We start from the raw sequence: 25,251 nt of genomic DNA on the forward strand, positions 1-25,251 counted from the left end.
AATTGTATGCAATACTTAAATCACTCACCCAAATCCCAAAACAACACAAACACTTGACTCTAATATGAGATGGGAAAGCTACCCATGAAACCCGAAACTAATATGATAAAGCTTTAAACTTGGCAAACTTACTCTTAAGCACTCTCAAGACTTTTCACCTATAAACTCACAAGTTTTCTAAACTATGATTATCAATATATAAGAAGCATTCATATGTTATGTAAGGTTTTTCAAAAGGATAAATATTAAAACTGTCGTATATTAAAACCCAATATGAAATGAATCATTTTGTGAAAATGTTTAGGAAAATCGAACAAGGATATAATTTAGAAAAAGATTAATATTTTGTAAACCAGATTTTATCTTTTCCACAAATTAAAACTTATCTTTTCTAAAACTTTCAATTTTACTTAGCTTGTCAAGTTTTATCACGTTTCTAATAGATCTCATGCATAATTAACCAACGCATTTTTACAGCAATCCTATAAAAAATAAATAAATAATAAAAATAAAAATAAACCTTAACAAAAACCTTAATAAAAGACTTTAAGTTTATTATTGAATTGCCTCCTCAAGCTTCGTAGAAGTTCTTCGCAGATCTAGTTCCAGCAAGGTGCTTTCTTCCTTTCTTCAGCACCTTGTTGGAACTCGCAGACTAAGTTCTTCTGGAACTTGTTGTCTTCAACACAGTTAGTCTTCTAGGCTTGCTGTCCAGCTCCTTTTAGGAAGTTTCTCTATGTGTTTCTGTTAAGGGTCACTTCTACTTCCAATGAGGAACTCTTCTTCTATTCTCTTTATTTTCCCTTATTTCTCCTTGGATCTTCATAGTCAAATTACTCTTTCACTCTCTGAGTCAATTTGAGTCAACTTCACCTGCACTAGTTCAATACTTAGAGATATCGCATTAGTTGAAGTTTAATTTGCTTTTCCATCATCATCAACTCTTTAAGGTTCGACAGAGGATATTAACTGAACCAAACAACTAGTGGTCTCAAATTTTACGATACAAATATTGTAAAAGAGAGGTGTGATGTCAAAATGTTCGAACCAAATATGTTTTTCCAACCTTTGGAGTGGTATATCAGAAAACGCAGAGCTTCTTAGTGAAGATTCATGAGTAGCAATGAGCAATGGTGAAAAAAAAAAAATGATATCTTGTGACCACAAATAGCCTGGACATTAAATATCTTTTCGGATAATGGGCAAGAAAATTTTTCTATCATATTTGCTTTGCAAATAATAAGAAAACTAATGAGCTTGATCAATCATTGGAAGGTTATTTGGAAGAATCAGTGTAGCAAATAATATGAGCACACATACCATGATATTAATGAGGAACTCTTTGTTTAAATCGTAAGCTCACTAGGGTTATATTTGTCTTCTCATCTACACCGACTGTGCAACATTAACTTCTCTTTTCTATCGTTCTGACATCTCCTGCCTGTGGTTGCTTCAGGAAATTAGGGAGACTCTTTTGGATTTCCCTGTCTGCCACATTCAAAAGGTTCCTCGTGATTAGATTTCCCCTGCTCACTAGCTGGCTATGCAAACATTTCCTTCTTTGGTCTTTTTAGTTTTTTAGTGTGTTTGTTTCTTAGTACTTCTTGTAAAATAATAATAATAATAATAATAATAATAAAAAAAAATAAAAAAATTGTAAGCTCACTAATGTAATGACCCTAAGTGCTAATTGTGGGGGATCCTTTGTGATTGTTAAGAATTCCAATTAATAACTCAAACTTCCTTAAAGAAGATGCCACATAGTTGAAGCTAACAAACTTAGAGGCTATCTATGATTCCCAGAAAAATCTGACTTATGGAATTCGGAATCGCTATTTGGTGGGCTTAGATATGGTGCAACAGCATGTCTTTGGGTGCATCCGTGCTTGGGTGCTTTCATTTAAGAGCCTTCACATTCTTTTATCATTCCCAAATACCAAGGAGCAAGAGACAATTACCCAGATTAAAATTCTTCCAACTTATTAGATGCCACGTAAGTTTTAGCCTCTACAGGACCTTCAGTTTTCACAAGCATTTCCTCTACTTTATAATCCTCGTATGGTCCAGACGAACCATTTTAGCAGCAAACTAAAAATAATGGACACTAATGACTCTCAAAAAATCAAACCTAAACAATATACAAAGGTTAAACAACATTAAGCAGACCAACACATACCATCGGGTTATTTACTTTTAAACTGCTGAAATCTCAAAAAATCAAACACTTTCCGTGACCAACTGCTCCTAAATGCCAAAGGCAACTCACCGGGAACCAAAGGAACAAAGGAGGCCACCAGCGAGCTGCCGCTACTTTCTGTAGCTAGACTTAATTGTAAGAAGCAAGGGTAGTTGGGAGTTGAATCCTAGTTTTACCTTTTTAAAATGAGCTAATTGATCTCAACTAATATTGATTTCTTTTTTAATTGTTTTCATGAAATTATACTCAAAAGAAACCTCAATACAGGGGAAAACAAATACTCAATAAGATTACGCCTTTCTATAGGCATAGCAACCTAAATAAATATTGAACCTAAAATAGGTATTCATACAACATCAGGACTAGTTTAGCTACAACGGTGAACCCTTTCAAGTTAGATCAGATGCTACTAGCAAAAGACTAAATGGTCTCCTCTCTCAAAACCCCCCTCATCTCAAAGGGGCATCTAAAAAGTGATTTAAAATTATATATAAGAGAGACATTATTAAGACGGGAGTCACGGGACACGGAGAGAGAAGATAGAGAGCTTATGATGACAATATACACAAATAACCTATCACTACATCTAATTTTTTAAAGGGCTACATCTTCTAATCTACCTACAAAGATTCAATCCCTCAGCTAACAATTATGTAATAATAATATACAAGCTACCAATATGCCTAATTACACAAACAATTGCTGCGAGGTCATTCAAAGTAAATAACCATTGCTGGCAACACAAATTTCCAATTCACCTTCTCTGTGGTGGCGGCTTCCCTTTCTTCATGGCTCTGCTATCACTTTGAATCCTATCAGCATACATGGGTAAGCGAATGATTTCCCCTATCTCGTTTAACAACACCTCCTCAGTTATATTGTCCTTTATACTTTTCATAACCTGCGAAATGCGGTAAAAAGGCATTACTATTACCGCAACAAGTTGGAAAAGTACAAAGAATTACCCAATAAGATAACATAATTGTTTAACATTTGTGCTGGACCTTCCTGTAGGTGTTGAATTCATTTGGAGTGTTCTTATCAATCCTGACTCGCATGCAAGTCCAAATGTTTTCCTCTGAATCAAATGAGCATTCGACAATCTTACCAGAGTAGGCAGAGGGATCCACATCATCTGCAAGTAATCAAATTTGACTAACATTAAGAGTCTGCAAAAGCATATGGGAGAAGACGAACTGAAAGTCATAACAGCAACAGCTCAGAGGATCACATTAACTACCAAGATCACCAAAAAACAAATCTATATAAAGGTGTAATGAGAGGTAAATGCAAACAACTGAAAGAAGAATGTCTGTGTCACCAACAGCTCAGAGGATCAGATTGTCTGGGAAATCAATTACACAAATAAAATGTTTTTGCCAGTAAAATTTAGTTTTAAAGTTTAAGATATTTCAAGCTGATAAATGTCTTCCAACTCTATTGCTCACGTAGCCAGTCCACACATATGTTTTGTAAATACTTGATTCAAATAAATGTCATAAAACTCTAGCCCATGATATTGCAACTTATTGACGTCCAAAGTTAATCTAGATGTCATCTAAATCATTACACCACGTAAAAGCTATTTAAGCAAAGACTAAAGGGCAACACTTCCTCTGTTTTTTTTATACTTGCAATACACCTTTGGCGCGCTATTTGAGGAATTGAAACAGACGGATTAACCTATAAAATTTAAACCGTAACAACACCACTTCTTATCGGTGGTAAAATTATTCCATACAGTGTGTGCCAAAGTGGCTTGTTGCAAGTAAATAAAACGGAGGAAGTACTTGTTTAGGTATTTTTTTTCTCTCCATCACCCAACATAACCAAAAACATGGGGAGATTATATATCAACTGTCAAAAGCACAGCCTATTGCCCCTATATTTTGGAACTTGCATACTCATCAAGTTTATGTTATAAACTAGCAAAAGTGGACCAGAAATTTTAGGAAGAAGAAAAATTTTAATTTATATTCTGGAATTACAAACAATGAAATATACATTAAGCTTGAGGGTTCATTCTCCCCTCAAATAACTAAATAATTCACCCAACAATATTCTTCATTCTTTTCCCTCCAAATTTCTATGTTTCTAGAACTGAAAATTTCTTTGCTTTCTCTCTAATTACCCGGCACATTACAATTTGCTTAGAACTGCATTCTAGATTTCTAGCTATAATCAGAACCTCCTCTTTCATACATTTGATTACAAAAATTAAGCACGAACTCTCTTAATCCACTCATTTAAATTGACTTTCACATAGTGCATACCAGCGGTTGTTATCATGATACCTCAACAGGTGAGAATTGACAAATATGGAACGGCTCCTACTTTGAAGATCCTTAGAACATATTATCTTCACCAGAAAGAACTTGTAATGTGTAAAGCTGAGGCCTCACAAACAGCAGAGCCCATCAAGGGAGTTAACTAAAGGGTTCCCATTTCCTACTTTCCTAGTTGATTCCTGCCTCTTCTTTCCGCGACTACTATACCATGTTACAAGGACTAGTTTCTAGAAAACCCAAGACGAGTACCACAAACTAAAGCATCATAACAAGTACAAATTCAAAAAATTTCTAAAACTGCATCTAACCACAAACATAGGCTCCGTATTCACTAGTCCAAGTAATAGCAACAAAAAGAACCTACTATGTTTCATTGCATGGATTTAGAATCCAACAGAAGTCAAGGTGAAAAAATACCTTAAAATAGCATAAACCAGAAGCACCAGAATCAATGTAAATATACTTCTTACCCATATTCAGCTTCAACTTTATAGTAGTTTGGTTATTTGCAAACATAACAGACATGATGAAAAGAGCATCAACTAAATACCACTGTGCAAACATCAGGAAATAAAATAAAATAAAATAAAGACAAGGAGTTTTTAATACTTCACAGATTACTTTACAAAAGTGCATAAATAATACTCGTACTAATTACTTACAAAACAATAAAAAGCTTCACTAGATGAAAAATATATATATTTATACCTCCAAATGTAACCCTGTTATTGTCCATCAATCGCTTTTTTCCTCGGTCGTAAAGATAAAGGTTTTCAGTGCCGTCTTCTCCTATCTGCCCACAAAAGTTATCAAGCAACTCTTACATCATTAGCTTACTACAGATGAGATTTCACTCTGTTAGGGAACTGGGAATTCAGATGCGCCTTTGTTCAACGCAGAGTAAAATAAAATGTTACTCAGTGTTGAAGAGACGGCTCACCTGAATTTCCTGCATTTAACAAGTAAAATACTTTGTTTGACTGTATTCAAAGAGAGATTTCATGCGCACAAATTGCCACAATTACTATATTTTCCATTATAAAAACAAAGGTACAAGGCTCGAGAAATTACCTCAAAGAGAAAATCAACTGAGTTCATTTCAGGATATTTCCACTTTAAGAGGCCTTGATGCGTCTTGGGAACGTAGGGATCATCCCACCCCTGATTGATAGAAGAATAGACATGCATGATTATCATTTCAGAGTTTCTAAGGAGAGGAGTCATCAGAGAAACAAAAAAAGGCAAATGCTGAAATAGCTCCAATACATATGGGTAGAAGATAGTGAGGCTAAAAAGAAGAAAACAGCAACTTCAAAGCATCAATAATAAATTTTTGAAACTGGTAACTGTTAAAGCAAATGATTAACAGCTATCAAGGCCTAATACCACAACTCCAAAAGTCCACAATTGCAGAAAGATCAGAAACCTTGACAATGCGAATGTGATACGGTTTTGCAAAATCAAATACTCATGTTCTGACAAGTAATTGACTTATCTTGATTTTGAAAATAAATTGTTGCATTGATTGAGGACATGAGTTCTTTACCCTTTAAACCAAATGGGAAAGTGGCAATTTATAGGAAATGTGAAACCGTAAGGAAGCAAAAATCATTTATGTCAGCCCATGTGCTCTTAAACACGAAAAGGGGTAGATCACTGTAAAATCAATCAGAGTACCTGAAAAACAAGACCATCAGCTTCATGTGAAAGGTGAGGGATAAATTCCTTCAAAAGCTTCCCAACTGTTGATAGCAACCAAAAGTCCTTCCTTCTAACCTGAAACATTTGGTATAGTATCATTATGAACAGGGATATAGAGGAGCCAAATACAGTATTAAACATACTGTATTTCCTGATAACAGCATCTAGAATGTCAATTGTACATACCCTGAATGGTTCTAGATCATATCTGTAAAGTGGTTTGCCATTTGTGTCCATATTCCGCCGCTCTTGATTACGTGGATCAACAACCTCTTTTTCAATCAGTTTCCAACGCTCATAAAAAGGCCTCTGCAAGGTACACTACAATGAGAACCTTGTGAACCATATATAACCAGAATTATAAACTTATTTAAATAGATCCTTTATCTCAGCTGTACAAAGGTTAAATGGGCTATTGGGCTGTTTGGGGGAGCAGGATTGCAGGCACTCAAAATTGTTAGCAAGGAGGGTTAAGTCATGGTCATGTCCTATGGGGCAGGGCTACGGCAAACCTGACGCAGATCATTAATGGGCCATGTTTACACTTTAGCTTACTCCATCAATGGGATTTAAAAAAAGCAGGTTGTTAGTTTATTAATGCATTCCAATTTCATCTGACAAGGCTCATAGTTGTAAGCCATAGTAAGCAAATAGAAAGTAATTCAAATTTAAAGAAAATCAATTTTTTTGGGATCCAAACTTTCAGTGGGAATAAGTTAGCTAGTTAGTCTTGAAAGAAAATTATATGAATAGGACAGGTTAGGAAGAGGGATATCATGCTGAATTTTGATTAGTGTTAGTTTAGCATTTAGTTTGCGAACAGGGAGAGAATCAAACCTCTCGAAAGCTTGAATGTCATACATGTGCTGTAATTTCCAGTTCATTAATCTGTCATCTTCTTCTTCCCTTAAATTCTTTCATTGATATTGACTAAGGTCTAAGCTGTTTTATTCATACCACTAGCCCTGTACTGATGCCAAATATGTTTTTTTAGGATTTTTATAGGGGGTTCAAAGTTGGAAATATTTGAAATACATTATTCTTATCCTAGAGTTAATGCTTCCTCTGTTTTTTTTTTTTTTTTTATAGTTGACATGTTTTGATTTTTGACACTATAAATTCACAAATCCTACTTGACTAGCAAACATTCTATATCCAGTTACCAGATAAAACAAGACCAACATTGCAAATTTCCCTCTCATCTGCTCCCTTACTACATCAAGTGGGAAAAAAAAATAATCCAAATTCTTTTTTTTTTTTTTTCCAAACAATATTTCAAGTTCAATGCAGCAAACATTCATATATTGAGACACTCAACTACACATGAACAGAGTAACTCCATGCTGTTTAATCTGTACTTAATCTGTACAGATTAAAACTTATTCTTTCACAATATAAAGAATCATCTTAAAGAATAACACCCAAAGAAAAATCAACATCAGAAAGACGGTGAAATTTAGCAAACTAGTAAAAGCTGAATACCCAACCTCAGCAAGGGACACACGATTAATAGCAATCAAATCATAGATCAGATATCTCCTCTCTTGCCTCTGGGGACTTATAGTATCAATAACCATTTCTCCATCAAGCAAAGTATACTGGTGGAGCTGCGACTCAAATAAATCAAGAAAAAATAAACATCAGCCAACATAATAGTAAAAAATAAATAAAGGAAGGTCATATAAGCTCAATTATTCAGGTATAAAAGTAAAACAAATATTATTTAGATCTTCTCCACATACATCTGTCATGTTTTTACATGGAAACCGCATCTGGACCCTCCGAAATTTAAAGCTTCTATCAACTAGGTAAGCCCCATCAGGACAAAGGAGCAGCATATATCTTGTGCCATCAGCTTTCCATGTAGCATAATAATACCGTTGCCTTAGCAGTTGTAAGTTGTCCCTGTAACCAATAAATGCCCAATGAAATACAGCTAATAGCTGTGTTTATAATAAAATAGTGCAAGGGATAATCATAAAACTATAACAAATTCTGCCAGTTCAAAAAGTTTAAGATGCTATGACGCCCAAAAATGCTTTTCCAATACTATCATAGAATGATCAACATCAACCTCTCTAAATAAACATTATATGTTGCTTCTGTCGGCACCAATGACTTTAGAATATAACCCTTGCTTACTAGATTCAGGTATTTGCAATTTGATGATCAATAATGAACTATATTATGAATCACTTCACATAAATCCTGATCTACTTGTAGGCAGGATCTGATATAATATATTATCAGGACATATTCAACCTATAGCTCTAATTGAGAACTTATTAGTTAATCAGGGTTGGTAAAACTCTAAACTACTCTCACCTTTCATCAATCAAGTTGGACTCACTGAGAAAGGATCAAGGTAATTGACATAACTAAAAAAAGGCCCAAACACCACCATGATGCAATAGTCAAATTTAATAAAACACTCTCTTGGCCTCAAGTCAGCAGGTAATAAGTTGTCCAAAGGAAATTTCGACTCAGAATAAAACAACCAGCAAAGATATGCTACTAAGAGGTGGCAATAGTGTAACGTTCATAGTTCAGACAAGATCTGATTCACTCGGTACAGAATCAAGAACTTGAACAAAGAAGTGCGCTGACGCACGGCCAACATGCATGCTGTGAACTACTTTTTGGAGTTGAACATAGCAAAAGACCACCAAAAGAAGAGAGAACGAACAGGGCAGAAGAGACAGAATGCGCAGCTGAATAAGAAGCAAGAACAAAAAGGTGAAAGGAAAACAGATTCTTCAATCATATCTTAAGCAATCAGTAAGCTGTAGTCAAAAGAAATTTTGTAATGAAATGTAATTATCAGGTGTTAATTAGAATATCACATATTTGACAAAGCTTTATAAAAGAACTTCACTTTCAAAAGGAGCAGACCCTACAAAAGACATGATTAACACTTTCCCTGAAAGTAATATTACAGTTCCACTCCCTATCCGTATGGCAATACACCAGTCCCAGACCTACCTCAGCCCAACAGTTAATTTGTGCCCCAAGAACTAATATGTATGGAGTAAATAATACAACTATTTCGTAGCTTCTCTTACTCAAAACAAGAGTGGAAAGCATTTTTCTGATAATAATGTAGATATAAATGATATATATTGGAAAAATACCCCTACAAAGGGGTTGTCACCCAAAATATAAGAGACCTGGGAACACAACAGCTCAAGCCTCTCGAGTTATCATGAAGCACTTCTTCATAAAATCATACTCAAGATACATTAAAAATTGCGCAGAACCTAATACGTGACTCCAGCAATAGAGAAGCCTAAAATATGGGAGCTTAAAACATTGATGAGGGAGAAGAGAATCCTCAAAAATTTAATGGGTTTTTTCTTTCCAACTACACCAACAAATTGCCAACAGAAACATCCAAAAAGAGTAGAAACAGGGACTATTCTAGGATCTGGAGCACATGAGCTAATACACAAAATTGAGGAAGAGTTACGTAAGAGATATTTAATCCAAAAGCCACTTCCAATTCAACTGCATATTGGCAGACTACATTGATGGACGTATTTTAAAACACAAGACCCAAAGAAAAACACAATGATCAATTAAGCCTAATACTATAAACTTCACCAAAATATTGACAACAAAGCATCGTCTTACTTTTTTCCAACTAAAATCACCCAGAATATATCACAAATGTTCTGAAACGCTTCTCAGCCAATGCCCATAATACTGTTCCTTTTAACTATTCTCCTGTCCTTATTTTTCTATTGTATAACTCCACACTAACATTAAAATTTCTGGATACTATACACCTTTGGATGTAAAACTTTTAAGAGAATTGGCAACAGCATACTAAAAGGCAGGAGAACCAATAAAACAAGTAACTTAGGATAAGAATAAACAAAGGTGATTCTATTGTCAAAACAGTGTTACCTATATTGTTGTATGACTAGGTACATGAAACATAATTCGTAGCTAACTGATTTGGAGGTGAATTAAAATCGACCATCCTGTACACTTATTGTTGCTTTAATATGGCATTAAATCTATTTTGATACAATTTTATTTTTAACTAGTAATAGAATACAAGTAAACAATAATCAACGAAGACAGTTTTTCAACTTAGAAAACAAAGTCTTCTTTCAAAAGAAAAGATAAAATAAACTCTTGAGCCGTTTTTTTCATAATATTGTTCATTGTTTATAAATGGCATCTCATGACCCTCTATTATTGATATAAAGGGCCACAGGATAAAAGGAGCTGAGCTAACATAATCAAAATGCTTATACGGATATAGAGACTAACCGAAATATGAAAAAAAAAAAAAAAAAAAAAAAAAAAAAAAAAGGTGTGAAATCATACACTATTTGGGTGTTTAGATCACCCAAGGTAGCAAACTTTCGGTGAACAACGATAAACAAGCTGCAACATTGTTTGTGGAGTGAGCGAACTAGTTAACACTAGTCTAAAATTCTTGATAAATAAAACTATATTTATATTTTAAAGCCTAGCATTTCTAAAAACAATATATAAGAACAAAGAGAATAAAATTGCTGCTTATCAAAACACATTCATATTAGTATTATGCCAAATTTCGTTCTTCGTCATTCTTTACCCAGAAACTGACAGATGGATCCTTGTGTAGAGAAGTAAACAACCCAACATCAAGAAGGCAACTAGCGGCACCTTGAATCATCTATTGACCTAGTAAATTTCACTGCTTCCTCTATTTTTCCCTCACTACAATTGGAAATGTTCCTCTTACACAGCAATATGCTGATCACTTTGTAGTAAACAGAGGTAATCTGACACAAGTTGAAGAATCTGTAAAATTATCCTATAAAATCTGAGTACAAAGACCTCTCTGCGTCTCTTTTAAGTCTTCAAGTACTATAACATTTTACAATTCTATTTTTGAGGATGACAAAAAAAAAAAAAAAAAAAAAAAAAAAAAAAAAAAAAAAAAAATCCTTCAAACAATTTCATTTGAGCGGCTTCTCTTGAGATAAAATAACAAATGGTTTATATTTCCATACTCCCTCCGTGCCACATTAGTCTTTCCATTTCTTTTAGGCACAGTTTAAGGAGAGAGTAAAAAACTTAAGCAATGTTCAGTTCACCTGATAGGTTTTTCTAATCTGGTCTGATCAGATTTCCTAATTAGACAAACTTGAGATTATTTTTACACTAATCATATTTGCTTAAGTTGAACTGTACAAAGCCTAAGTGGGACACGCTGGGGAGATGTTGAGTGAGTAGGCAAGTTGGGCAGGAGAGAGGAGGATAATAACTAATACTTCCTCTGCTATTATTTACTTGACCCATAGAGCCTTTTGCAAAATATCAAAGGAGAGGAGAGAGAAATTGTAGTTGGTGCAAATGCTTAACTTTTTTACCCACAATTGTTAACCCCCCATGCACTTTATAAGGGTACTTAAGAGAATTTGTTTACCAAAAGAGCTTACCAAGTATAGTATGGGTCAAGTAATATGACATTTGCATTTTAGGAATGTCAGTCAAGTAAATAAAAACGGAGGAAGTAGTTTTTATTGGTGGATCCGTGCCAAATAAGGAAATGGGAAGAATATTTGGGACTAACAGATATGGTAAATTTGGTAGACTGCTTTAGGGCAAAGGGATTAACAACTACATTCAAAGTAGAAAGCCCTTTGAAAACAGATGTTCCTTTAATAAAAGCTAACAAAATCAGCGCAACCATTACCTGTCAAGAGACACTGGATGTGACCCTGGAAATTGTAGATTTCCCCGACCCTGCAACATAAAACAGTGCGGTAAATAACACAGAATCATTATCATGTAGTAAGGATCTAGGCTTGCTACACTGAGCACGTACAGCAGATATTAGATCTATATCAATGTGTAAAATTTTACATAATAGCACAACATGTAGTAAGGATCATGTGATTTGATATGTACCAACATGCACATGTCCAGATATTTAGATCTTACTCCCTCCGTTTTTAAATACTTGCTCCATTTCTACTTTTTCCATTATTCATTTATCCTACTTTGACTAATGTTTGTGATATATACATAAGAAAAAATATAGTTTTGTGGGTACTTGTTGGAATCGTCTCAATGAATAGATTATTAATTTTCAATTGTTAGACTTTATACTTATTAAAAATTAAAGATATAATTGATCAAAGATTTGCATCAGCATACGTGCCCAGGAGAAATGGAGTAAGTAGTTCTCAAATTCTCCGTACATTATTTTTAAGGAGCCAAGAGGAATCTTGGAAAATAACCAAAGTGAAATAAACAACTCAAAATTGCAAATCTAACAAGCAAGTACTTTAGAATTCTGAAAAGCAGACACAAAGCGAAAAAAAATTACTTGTTTAAAAAAAAAAAAAAAAGGTTGAGCACAAGAGGTTCTCCACAAACAAAAAGAGAGCAATACTAAGACAAAGAGTAAATCAACATGCTATAGCTCCAAAATAGCAACAAATAAAATTTAAAAGAACGGAATTGAAAGCTGAAAACTAGAGACAACCCAACACCATTATCATGCTTTTGAAGCCATCAACAAAAGTATATTTTTCTCTTTTCTGAACAAGAATTACCCATTATCTCCCACCACTTACTCTCCTTAAACTGTACCCAAAAAATTGTATAAACCTTTCAAGGACAGAGGGTGTATAAGGCTTCTAAAATGAAAAAATGAGGCATAGGTTGTTCTGCATTTATCTATTTTTTTTTTTTTTTTTCTTTTGGGTGTGTCGTGCTGATGTGTTACCTACAAAAACCAGTTCCTTAAAATTTCATACTAAACACACTGAACAACTACTGAAGGAGAGACTTTTCAAGGAGTTAATCTTTCCTTTTAATGGAAAATTAATTACAAAGCTCGGGTATGAAAAGGTAAACAAAGTACAGTCAAAGAATAAAAAAAAATATCCTTTCTCGCTCAAAGGAACCCTAGCGCAATCCTTTGTTGATTGTGGCTACCATGGCAATTTTAGCAAACAGTAAACCCCAATTATTACGATTTTAAAGTTGCCTAGTGGAAAATTTACAAGTTTTCTTCAATAAATTATATCTCTTCATTTGTAAAATTGAGCTATCTCATCTTTTAATGGTCTCATGGTCTCTCCCTTATAATAAGAATCAAACACCTGAATTAAGGTCTAAAATTTTAAACACCCCACAAATTCTCTAATGTAATTACACAGGAACAAATAAGATTAAGACCCTAATTTTCTTACGGAACTCAACTTCCCAATCTAAAGAGGACATAAAGTAAGTGGATACTTGAATAATGAGCTAACTAAAGAAAGATCTACAAAGGGAAAATCCCCCAAAAGGCCAAATAACTATACATTGTACAGACCCACACATCTTGTTCAACAAAACAGGAATACCACAAAGATAAATTGCCCTAAGAATATATAATTTGCAGCTTCAGAAGAAAACAGGTACCGCAGTCTTAAGGATTTCGCAGCAAAATCTCTGCAATTGATATTCTTGCTGATCAGGTATTTTATCCCCTAAGACATCATCATTGGTCAATACTACAGCATTCTCCAGTTTTTCCTGAAAACGGAAACTACACATCAAAATGCATTATACAAAAAATTAAAAGCAAAGTCAGCAAAGAGGCCAGTCTAATTGGTTGACTAATGGTATAGTGTTTTTTTGTTTTTTTTCTTTTACTTTTCCTTTCCTTTTCCTTTTTTTTGGGAAGGCTAATGATATAGTTTGCTACACTACAAAAGCAATTGTAGCAATTAGTTGACAGCAGAAACCATTTAACCAACAAAATTATCAAACTAAGAAAATTCAAACAAAGTGCATAGCCTGGAAGAAGATATGGAATAATTTATCAAGGAGCGTTGAAAAAAGTCTAATCACTAGTTACAAGTGCACTGCATTACAGTTACAAGTGAAAATCAAGTTCAAGAGCTAAGACTAATACTTAAATTCATGTACAAACTTCAAGTAGAACATAATATCATGTTTTCCCACTTGAGTATCATTATGCAAGTATGGACCACAACTTGGGCTTTCAACCTTGAGGAAAGGACATAAATGCAAGTAAGGGTTTCTGGGACTTTGGCCACATATATACCTAATAGAGTTGCAAGTCGAGGTTTAACTAATAATGGTGTGTTGCAGTATGATTTCCTACAAAAATAAATTACATACATTGGTCGAAGTATATGGAACCCCATCATCATCTTCTGGAAGAGCTTCGCCATTTAGATCAAAGTCAGAGGACCTCTTCCACTCAGGGGTATGGGGACATACAACTAAGTCACTTCTAGTTTCATGATAGAAAGCAAATAATGCATCAATGTAGTCTTGTTTATAGATCCCTGGAGGCCGAGCTGCTGCAAATCTTTGTATAGCCTGCTCATAAGAAAATAAAGTACTTAAAATATTAAGCAACAGATATTAATACATCAAACGCTAACTGAGAACAAAAACAAAACTGACCTCAGCAACACAACTGGCTTGCTGTGTACGCATCAAATAATGAACTATCATGTAACCAGTTCGATTGTGGCCATGAGTGCAATGAACTAATACATATTTCCTGGGCTGTCTCTCATTTTGATTGAATATAAATTGTGCAACCTGAAATTCCTCAATCAATGTAAGATTGTAAAATACAAATATAGATAAATGAGCAGCACTTGGCAATGTATGTTTACCAAATAAAAATTGATATGAGGGAATGAGCCTACACCAAAATACACTCCTCCTCTGACATAATGTTGGGAGCCAGATAAATATTGTTAAGAAAACTACCATATTTCCTTTATCCTCTTTTAACTGCAATAATTTTACTATCACACTTGCAACGCAGAATTTTAACAATTATAATTAAGTAATTTAATCATCCAATAGAAAAATTCCATACAGTTAACCTTTTGAAAATATGCATTGAGACTCTAATGCAACAACCTTGAGCATAATAACATTTGTTCTTCATGTATCAATAAATAATAATGGTCCAAATTAGCTTATGAATATTGCAAAAGCCAAATTGTTCCAATCAAAAGAGAATGGATGAATAGTTTACCAATTATTTAAATGTGATGCTACATAATTATTTATACATTGATAATCCTGATTCTTGATTCATTCCCTCATCATTAATACTTTACTACTCCCTCCGTCCCTAAATTAGAAGCCTATTTCTCTTTATTATGTGAGTAATAAATATTAGAAATAGGCTTCTAAAAGGGACGGAGGGAGTAGTGAATTAGTTGTTAATGTAGAGTATTTGGTATAAAAACAATAAAATATTTAAAATATTGCAGAGTAATTGCTAGCATGATTAATTTTATTTTAAAAAAAAAAAAAAAACTCCCATTATTAACATTTACTATCCAGATAGGTCCCAGAATTAAGTGGTCAGGATATGTTAGCTACTCTAAAAGTGCACGCACACACATACACATAAAACATTCTAAATTCTACTCACCTCAAAGACAAAGGTGTTTACAGACTCGTTATCTGGTACAGAATCACGACCCTGGCACCGAATCTATAAAGAAAGTGTATAGGTCAATCAATAAAACATATAAACCAAGAAAATTAGTTCATTGAGGGGCTTTTAAGAATTTAAAGGTACCTTTAGATATTTAAGACCTTCCTTCTTAAAATCACTCGGTGAATAATACCGATCTGTATTTGTCAAGTCAACTATCATACCAAGCTGAAACAAAACATCTACGTCAGTCATTTATCACCAATACAACAATCACGTTATACATTAAAGGACAGGCAAGACAGTGAATTAATAAAACATAACATGGATTACACCCATATATTTAATTCATATCAGATCCCGAAACACGGACCTATGAAAAAGAGAATCCGGAGCCATCAAAAGGACTCTTGCGAACAAAATGAGTGCCTTTCTAGAAGAATTGATCAGTTATATATCATTCAATCTAAGAAAATGCTAAAAAGAAATCGAATCTTAGTATCAGTACAAAACCAGAAAGGCCAAGATATAAAATGTGCGACTTCTTTTCCCCGTAGGGGAAGACCTAGATATACTTGCAAACCATATAAGGAGGCCAAGTGAGGCTCGAAGACTTGCAAAGTGTTGGGATAGCGAGGGGTAGGGGAAGACCTAAAAATACTTGGAAGAGGGTGATTCACAGTGATATGAGTGCTTAAGGGATTAAGGAAAACATGGTGTTGGATAGGGCGGTATGGAGGAAGAAAATTCACGCCAATGACATGTCATGATTATATACTTCCTCCGTTCTTTTTTACTCGACATATTTCATTTATCACGCTTGTCAATGCAAAACTTTAACCATCGATAACTTTAACTCTCCATAAATAAAAAATATAAGTTATATATAATGATACTACTTTTGAGACAATTCTAACAAGATCCCATATAAAATGTTTTTCCTTACATATACTCCCTCCATATTTTATTACTTGCTCCACTTTCCTTTTGCTACTTGCAAACCTTACACAATATTTTACTAATTTCTTCTCTTTTAGTTGACCCCAACTATCATACTTTAATATTCCCATATTCTCTTTCCTCCCAAACTTTATTCTTCCACTAACTCCATTTCCTTTATACTTATTACTTTTTACTATTTCTCCTAAAATTTCGCACATAAAGAAAGAGCAAATAATAAAATACGGAGGGAGTAATTCAAAAAAGGCAGTCAAAGGAAGGGTGGTGAATAATCTAGAATTCAAAGCGAGACAGGTAAAAAGATTGAAGGAAGTCTATACTACCTCCTCCGTTTCTTATGTTGTGCAGCAAAATCCCTTAAAGAGTGTTAACTAAAATAAGAGCAAAATGAATCACCACCACTAAATACAACATCAGCAACCACCCTATTACCACCAAGCCCAAAACCACCCACCCTAACCACCAAAAACCCACCCCATAGCCACCAAAACTCCCAAAACCGACCCAAAACCAACCCCAAACCCACCCTCGCAACCACACTACCAACCCACCCCATAACCACCCTAGCCATCAAAAACTCACCACTAAAATTACACCTCACCACAAACACAACTATCAAGAGGAGAAGAGGCATGACGACTTGCTCCCATGGGAGAAAAGGCGGCACCAACTCTATCTCGCGAGAGGAGGGGCGACAGCAAGCAACTCGATCTCACGAGAGGTGGGCAGCGGCAACTCAATCTCACGAGAGGTGAGGAGGCGGCAACTCGATCTCACGAAAATACAAAACTGTGTGTTCCGCACCGCACCCACCCTAGTTGGAGCGTGTATGGGTCCAACTTTGGAGTGTAAGTAGGCGAGTATGGGTGCAAAAGTCATACTCACCGTGGGTTGCGGGTAGGTGGTGCTAAAGCCAACTTATTACTATTATTCCCTCCGTGTTTAAATAAGTGTTACACTTACTAAATGCAGTCGTATTTTAATAAGTGTTACACTTCTTTTTTTTTACAAAAAAGCTACATTTTAATATTATATCTTTCTCTTTTCATGATCCCTATCCAAACCCACTGCTACTTTTTTTATTATTTATTTCCTCTCCGATTCATTACTAATAAATTATTAACCCCACTATCTTTCTTTAACAATTTTATAATACTCTAACTACCAAACTTACCCCTTATTTTATTTAAGTCAATTAAATTGCCTAAAACTACGTCGGTCAAAGTGTAACACTTATTAAAACACGGAGGGAGTACTAATTTTTTTATGCAATTCTTTGTGTATTTGTGATAATGCAAGACTAATTTTATTGTTTTAACACATATTGACTATTTGACTACTACCTTGTATTATACGCTATTAAAATTATGTATTTACGGCAATTTAGAGATGGCATAATGACATGTTCTATAGAAAATTTATTAAACAAATGTTGGCGGGTAAAAGTGTGTAGTGAATATCCACATAGGTGGAGGATCTAGTGTGAGTCTAAGTTTCCACCCGCCTACAGGCGAGAGTGGGTATTAAATGTTACCCACCGCGGGTGGTGAATAGAAAAAAATTTGGCGGGTGCATGTACGCGGGAGGGGTGCCCTCACCTGTACCGCCCAATTGCTGCTATCCCTGGAAGGTCGGCGGCGACTTGATCTCACGAGGAGGGGCCGCGACGACTCGTGGTGGTGGTGGTTATGGGGGGGGAGAAAATATGGTGGTGGTGGTGGTGGTGGTGGTATGGTGGTTGGGATAAGAGAAAGGTGGGGTAAAAGTGAGGGAGAAGAGTGAAAATGTGGTGGTGTAGGTGGTGGATGTGGTCATAAGGGAGCAAAGAAAGTGTGGGTTAGTTTCTATTAAGGGATGATTAAGTAAGGTTAATAAGTATTGAATGGAAGTAGGGTTGTTGGTAATTTAACTTAAATATTACTATAGAAGAAAACTTTTTTTTTGTTGTACATAACTTGTAACATCCGTTTTTGGCAAATGCTACACAAATAAGAAATGAAGAAAGTACTTTTGTATATTTTATGTTAGCAATTACTTTTAATGATTTAATCAATTCGAGTTTTATAAACATTTTTTATTTCCTTAGCTAAAGTTTTCACAAGACCATTAGAGCAACTCCAATGGAAGCTAATGAACAAATTAGCTTTGTTATGCCACATAAGATTTTAAGCTAATCTCTTTTGTAGCTACTTTGTTATTTAATGGACAGCTAGTAGCTTGTGATTTAATTGAGCCTTAATTTGTTAATTAGCTTTTTACATTTATTTTATTAATGTATCAACCCACCTTTTTGGCAAGTTTTTTCTCCAGGCTTGACCAAGCTAATTTGATTTTTTAGCTCCAATAGTTAAGCTAATAGCTAGGGAATTTTCTAAATTGCAAGCAAGTCCCGAGCTACCACCACTGGAGTTGCTCTTCTATTTCTTACTCACACGTTTTAACCAATACCACTCCTTTAAAACTTTCTTAAACTTATTCTTGGTACTATTGTAAAGCTCTCTTAGATTTCTTTTTCTCACTTTGCACACCTTTTTCAAACTGTTTCAACAGGTTAAGTTGTTATGTCCTTTTTTCTTTGTCGGACGATTCATGTTAGCACACCCCAAAACATTCCGGGACTAAGGCTTTGTTATAGTTGCGATTGTTGATAAAATGGAGCTGAATTACAAAATACAGTATTCTCGTCGGACGGTCAAAATCTTGGCTGCAACCCAAGTGATTCTAAAGCTCCCCATCCCCCCCCCACCTCTCCAATTTTTATAATTAGTTACACTTCCTTTGGAGTGAAGTATCAGTTCTTATGACGTGAAAAAAAATAAAATAATAAAATAAAAAGAAAAGAAACCTCTTATGGGGTGACTACATGGGTATGAACATTCAACAAAGTGTGAATTTGCTGTGCACTTATTAAACAACCAAATTTCTAAGTCACAAATAAATTTTATGTGATTCTATGTCAACCATGCAACAACAAAATAAACATTTTATACTATTTATAGAATCCAACCTTTAAAATTTGTTTAAAACCCTATATAACGTAGTTATCTAGTCACGATCATCACAGCTGCCCACCAGCCCACTCTACCTCCACTTAACTTTTTCAGCATTGTCTCTCATCCATCCCTTAATCAAGAGTCCTTTTCTTGATTTGACACTCCTAATCCAACCAGATAATGTGCAGGAACACTAGCTAATCCTATAGAAATCTGGCCATCAGATAAATTGGGTGTATTCTCTACAGCTATTTAAGTATCAACACAAAAAATACGAAAACAAAACGTATCAATTGTATCTGTCTATCATTTGATTGATCACAACAGGAGCCCACAAGAAAGCCTTAGGCACTACTAGAAATACTGCCATAGAGTACCCAATTAAATATCTTCCTTCACTCTTCAAATCATAAACAAGTATATGTCATTCAACTTTTCTCAAAGGACATGCCATACTGTAAAATACAAAGGAATAAAATAAGGGGGCAAAACAAAAAGACTAAATGGCTTCACTTTGAAAAAGTTTTTTTTTTTAAATAATTTGAAAAGGAATATTTTTTACAAGAATAAACCCTAAGTCTACATTAAACGAATCTATTTCTGCCCAATAAGCCTAGTAAAAACCTATCAAAACGCGTCAAATCAATGCTCAAAAAGTCAAATTTTATGTACTTGACAAATTTAAACCAACAAGTTAACATACACACTTCCAATTTAGAAAGTCCATATGCTAGACAAGAATTCATTACACACTCAAGAATTATCGTCAGATAAGAAAAGTAAATAAACAAAAAAATATATAGTTTAGTTTGAATATCTTACTTTGATATTCTTCACTCTTGTTAAATGAAACAATTGACGGAAAGAATATCTTTTGCCTGGACCGATGCAATCATTAAAACTTTCATCAAGAGGAACTTTAGATGGGACAATAAAACCAACTTCCTGACCAAAATTTGGACAATCCAGCCAACCTGTTTATACACAACAATATGTATTAGAAAATATAATAAGAAAGGCTAGGTAAGCAGGTCATGCAGATAAATAACCATTTAACATATTGCCAGCCATAAATTCTAAATAGTTCATTTATCTTGCGCAAATACCTCCACAATCATATATTAAACTATTTACAAAAAATTATTTACAAAAAAGAAATCTACAAATACCAAGGGTAACAGTGTAGCACTTTAATAAAGACTTACAGAATATATGGACTACAGTAAAATTTAACCAAAAATAAATTCCAAATTTAGCCCAGGTTTGAACATGATACAGTTGATAACCTATATGCATGGAGAAGCTTACCAGGGGGTAGCCTGTTTCTGTCAGTTTTCAACTTCTTCAAGATAGGCCCTTCATCACGCTCCAAGGGCCTGGTTACGCGCATTGGTCTATCATCTATCGGATCTCTTCTTATTCGCTCCCGTCTTTCTTCACGCTCCTAAACAATAACAGTTGAACTGAGTTTATCAAGGCCCAAAAAAAAACAAGGCTGAATCATCAACCAGATATCAAGAAAGAGTGCTAGACACATAAATAACAAGACTTGTATTTGACAGCTATAAAAATGATCCATAAATGGCAATCCCATTTTAGGCGAAGATATTAGACAACAATATCTCATCACAACACTGTTTCAAATTTTTAGAAGTAGTTACAGCATCAAAAGATTTCAACGAATTTGTTTAGCTTAAGACCTCCTCTTCCTTTTTCCAGTCACAAAGAAAAGGAGGGAAAAGAATAATAGCAACACAAGGCCCCAAATTGACAAAGAATAATTATACTACCACCACCAAGTAAAGATCCTACCAATGTCAGGTGTGAGGAGAACAAGATGCACACAACCTTATCTACTTTTAATGAATCTTTAAAAAAGCATTTCAAGGGAGGTACAGCAGCAACAATGAAAAAATAACCCACCCACATATTGTACATACAGAAAATGGCAATAGCCTCAATGCCCATTTTCATTCCCACGCTTCAGTGTCCCTCAACAAATTGGTATGTTGTACTTTGTATAGTATAAAATTTTTACAAATTTCCCCTCTTGTTGCAGTGTTCTTTCAATAAAAATGGCTGCTACATGAAGTGAGCCCATGACAAGAGAGCTGGGTTTAAACAGCCATGACAATTAAAAGAAGGATCCTTATAAAGTAATATTATATAGGCAAATGGCTCGACAAAAAATATGCTATTGATCATTGGAGCACATGGATTTCCTGTTCAAATTCTTCTAAAAAAATTTGGAATGGGCTATTAGATATTTAAATTAAATTCCTTCGACTTCAACCCTTTGGGTTTCAGGCTGGAGAAAGGCTGGTAGCCACACGTAATAAGACTTATAAGAGTCTTTTGTGATTCTGCCTCTCAATTCGCAAAATTTAGAGTCCTGGATGTTTTTAGCACAATTGCACAGGCAACAATAGGACTTAAACTTCTTTTCAGCATGTAGGGTTGCAGGAAAGTAAATATAATTAGATGGCAAAGATAACCAAAAAAAACTTGAAAATGAGATAAATGAGTGGGAGGAGAGACAATAATGAAGATCCTTAAACATGTGAACCTATTAATTTGAGCACACACGCACAATGGAGAAGAAAAGGATGGAGCGTAGTAGGAAAAGAGGAATCAAAGCAAAAGCTTAGGGGGGAGGATGGAGTCATATAGCAACTGATAGGTTGGGCTAAAAATATCGTCATGGTTCTATTTATAGGCCATTGCACAATGTAGACCTAGTTATTAGGCGGTCGAGGCGGGTAATAGCTGGTCATCTTGTAAAGGGCCAAAAGCAAGTCGTGGGTCTTTATTGGGTGAGCCGATAAATGAGCAAGAGAAAAAAGAGAGGGAGACAAAAGTAAGTAGTTGAAAATAGTAAACACTACACAAATTTTATCAAGCCTTATCTATTTTCTTCTATATAATTATCTGGCTATCAATTTGGCCTTCTATTGACCATGTCCAATAAAGATCCTACCCATTCAGAGCCTTGTCCAAAAACAAATTTTATTAATTGACCCTAATCCTATACCCATTGGGATTGGCTGACATTATCCAATAACTACATCTACATCAAAACATAAGTGTGATGGATATTGACCATCAAACTCTTATCTCTGGTTAATCGGATTTTTTTGGAAGATCAAAGTTTCGATTCTAATAAAAAATCATAGCATTGGTCACAAAATAAACCAAGGAATCTTGGTAGTAAGTACACAAGACTTACCTCAGCAAACAACCATATACAGTAATATAAAATCATAAGATAAGCAAGTATGGATAAAAGACGCTCCACTGTCTTAATGATCAAAATTACACCACCATCAATCATACGCAATGAGCACTTGAAATCTCATTTGTACTATGAACAGTCAAGGACAAAAGAAAATCAAGGGTCATAAAATCAATAATATCACCATTTAGGAAATGCTTTGGCAAACCCATTACCTTAAGATGATCTTACAACTAACATTCATCATGTAGAAGACCTTGTAAGTAATCTAGGTCCATATATTCATCAGAGTACTTTAGTTAGGTAAACACTAGCATAGATGCATAAAGTGGGATGTGAGAGCTTGGTTCAACATTTCAAATCTATATATTATTAAAGTAAAGCTGGATGAATGTGAGGGCTCTAAAACCTAAATATTCTTCTCGCGTAGAGCCATGTCATACACACTAAAAAGGAAAAAAAGGTAATTACATTTTCAATCATCATCCGATAAAGCTACATAACGGATGATTATGTCTCATTTACTAATATAAATCATAGTGCCACGTCATACACACTAAAAAGGCAACCAAGATAATTACATCTTCAATCACTGCCCAACCAAATTAAATAAGGAATAGTTAAGTCTCACTTACTTACATAAATGCAAGATTAATCTCTTTCCCTCTAGACTAATACATGTTTGAGTTATTATCTTTATCATTATCTTACATTTATAGGGGCTAATCCACACATCTAAGTTAAACTCACATCATCTCCACATCATCTCTCTCCAAACAAAATTTAGTACACATGCATATAGTCATATAAAAAGGGGAAAAAAAATCTACCGACACAATAAATCGAATGTTTGACATAGCACTATAAAGTGTCTAAGATAAAATTTATCAAATAGAATAAAAAAAATATGACGAAATCAAATAAACATTGAGAACCATAATCAAATAGAATAAAATATTCAATTATTTTTCAATTTGACTAGGGAGAACAAAGAATTTTAATTTTTTTTTTTTAATAACAATTGAAGTCTTGATATGATGAAGAGAATGGGAATGGGGAAGAGTGAAAGTGAGAGTGTAATTATGCTGTAAATAGGGTAATAGAATTAAATTTTAGGACAAAATAAACAAGTAAATTTTAAATTAAATTCTAGTTTTTTTAAAAAAAAAACTGAAAGCACAGGCAAAAACTATTAAGTGCAAATACAAGAACTGTCTATTCTCCTCATCAGATAATTATTTATCAAAGAAGAAAAATTCAATCAATCAAGTACAGAGTTCAGCATACCCGGCGAAGAGTTTGAACAGATGTCTCTACGTTATCATGTCTCGCCACATCTTCCTCAAACTGGTGTTCAAAATACTCTTCATCTTCTTCCGGCGAAGGTGAGACATTCAAGTCCATTAGACTACTCAATCAACACCAAGCATGAACCAAAAAATTTAATATCTGCATTACACATCATCAACCGCAATTTTAACCACATGCAGTCAATAACAATCATACACTCTTAACAAACTTCATACTTCGCAATCATGCATTTATAACAGCCGAGAAGAGGTCTAATTACATAGTTCAATCCTAACATTAAAGGGTTCTGCAATACATTAGCAACCAAATTTGATTCAATTATCAAAAAAATCTCGAAAAATCACATAATTTTAGGGACAATTGACTCAATTATCAAATTAAGCTCATAATTTTCTTTTCTAGCAACATAATCACTGGTTATAATCTTGGTAATTAAAACCAACAGTTGAAATTTTCGAACCCTAAATTTACTCACTGACAATTAAATTAAATAAATTTTAGATCAAAGATAAACCCTAGATTGTGAAATTGATATGATGATTACAAATAGGAACAAGAACTTACCTCAGAAATTGCTTCAATGGGGGGTACAAGTATTAGAAGGCGCGTCAATGGAGGACGTTACGTGCGCTTCAATGGAGAACGTGAAGTACGCTTCAATGGAGAACTGAGAGAGAGGAGGAGAAGGTAGGGCTACGTTCGTTTTTTTTTTTTTCTTTTCTTATTGACAATTAGAGCAATTCAATGGTCTGAAGCCCCATTGAAAGCCTTGACCCGCCCCGGTTATAAATGGGTCATATCCGTCCAATAAATAAATGGGGCTGTCGTAATATCATCGTTCAATTATGAATCCTTAACGGATTTGAAATTAGAAATAAATCACTTTATACTCCTTCATTTCGTATAAATCGTAATAATAGGGCGTGCACAAAGTTTAAAAAAATTTATAGAGTGGGGTCCAAAATAGGACTTTTTATAATATAGAGTATTAAGACAACAAATTCCCTATATTTGATGATGAAGAATATTTACAATCTTAAAAAAGGTAGGTTTAAAAAATTATTTGGAAAAATAATAAAATCTTCATTATTTCCTCTATAACAAGATTTACCACATTTTTTCCAAACATATTATTC

The 25,251-nt window shown here is 34.3% G+C and overlaps 1 protein-coding gene across 1 annotated transcript; it reads right to left on the bottom strand.

The window, feature by feature from the left end:
* Nucleotides 1-2,475: 2,475 nt before the first annotated feature.
* LOC110738468 (mRNA-capping enzyme-like) lies at nt 2,476-24,940 on the bottom strand. Its single transcript, XM_021918877.1, has 18 exons — nt 24,680-24,940; nt 24,092-24,253; nt 20,881-21,016; nt 20,395-20,546; nt 15,764-15,847; nt 15,614-15,676; nt 14,620-14,760; nt 14,329-14,532; nt 13,603-13,716; nt 11,882-11,931; nt 7,929-8,091; nt 7,674-7,793; nt 6,373-6,495; nt 6,163-6,261; nt 5,557-5,646; nt 5,194-5,278; nt 3,202-3,332; nt 2,476-3,098 (listed from the first exon to the last, which is right to left on the bottom strand). The coding sequence occupies exons 2-18, from the start codon at nt 24,206-24,208 to the stop codon at nt 2,952-2,954; spliced, it is 2,019 nt and encodes a 672-aa protein (XP_021774569.1). The 5' UTR covers nt 24,209-24,253; nt 24,680-24,940; the 3' UTR covers nt 2,476-2,951.
* Nucleotides 24,941-25,251: the final 311 nt, after the last annotated feature.

Source organism: Chenopodium quinoa, unplaced genomic scaffold, assembly GCF_001683475.1.
Source record: "Chenopodium quinoa cultivar QQ74 unplaced genomic scaffold, ASM168347v1, whole genome shotgun sequence".
Taxonomy (NCBI): Eukaryota; Viridiplantae; Streptophyta; class Magnoliopsida; order Caryophyllales; family Amaranthaceae; genus Chenopodium; species Chenopodium quinoa.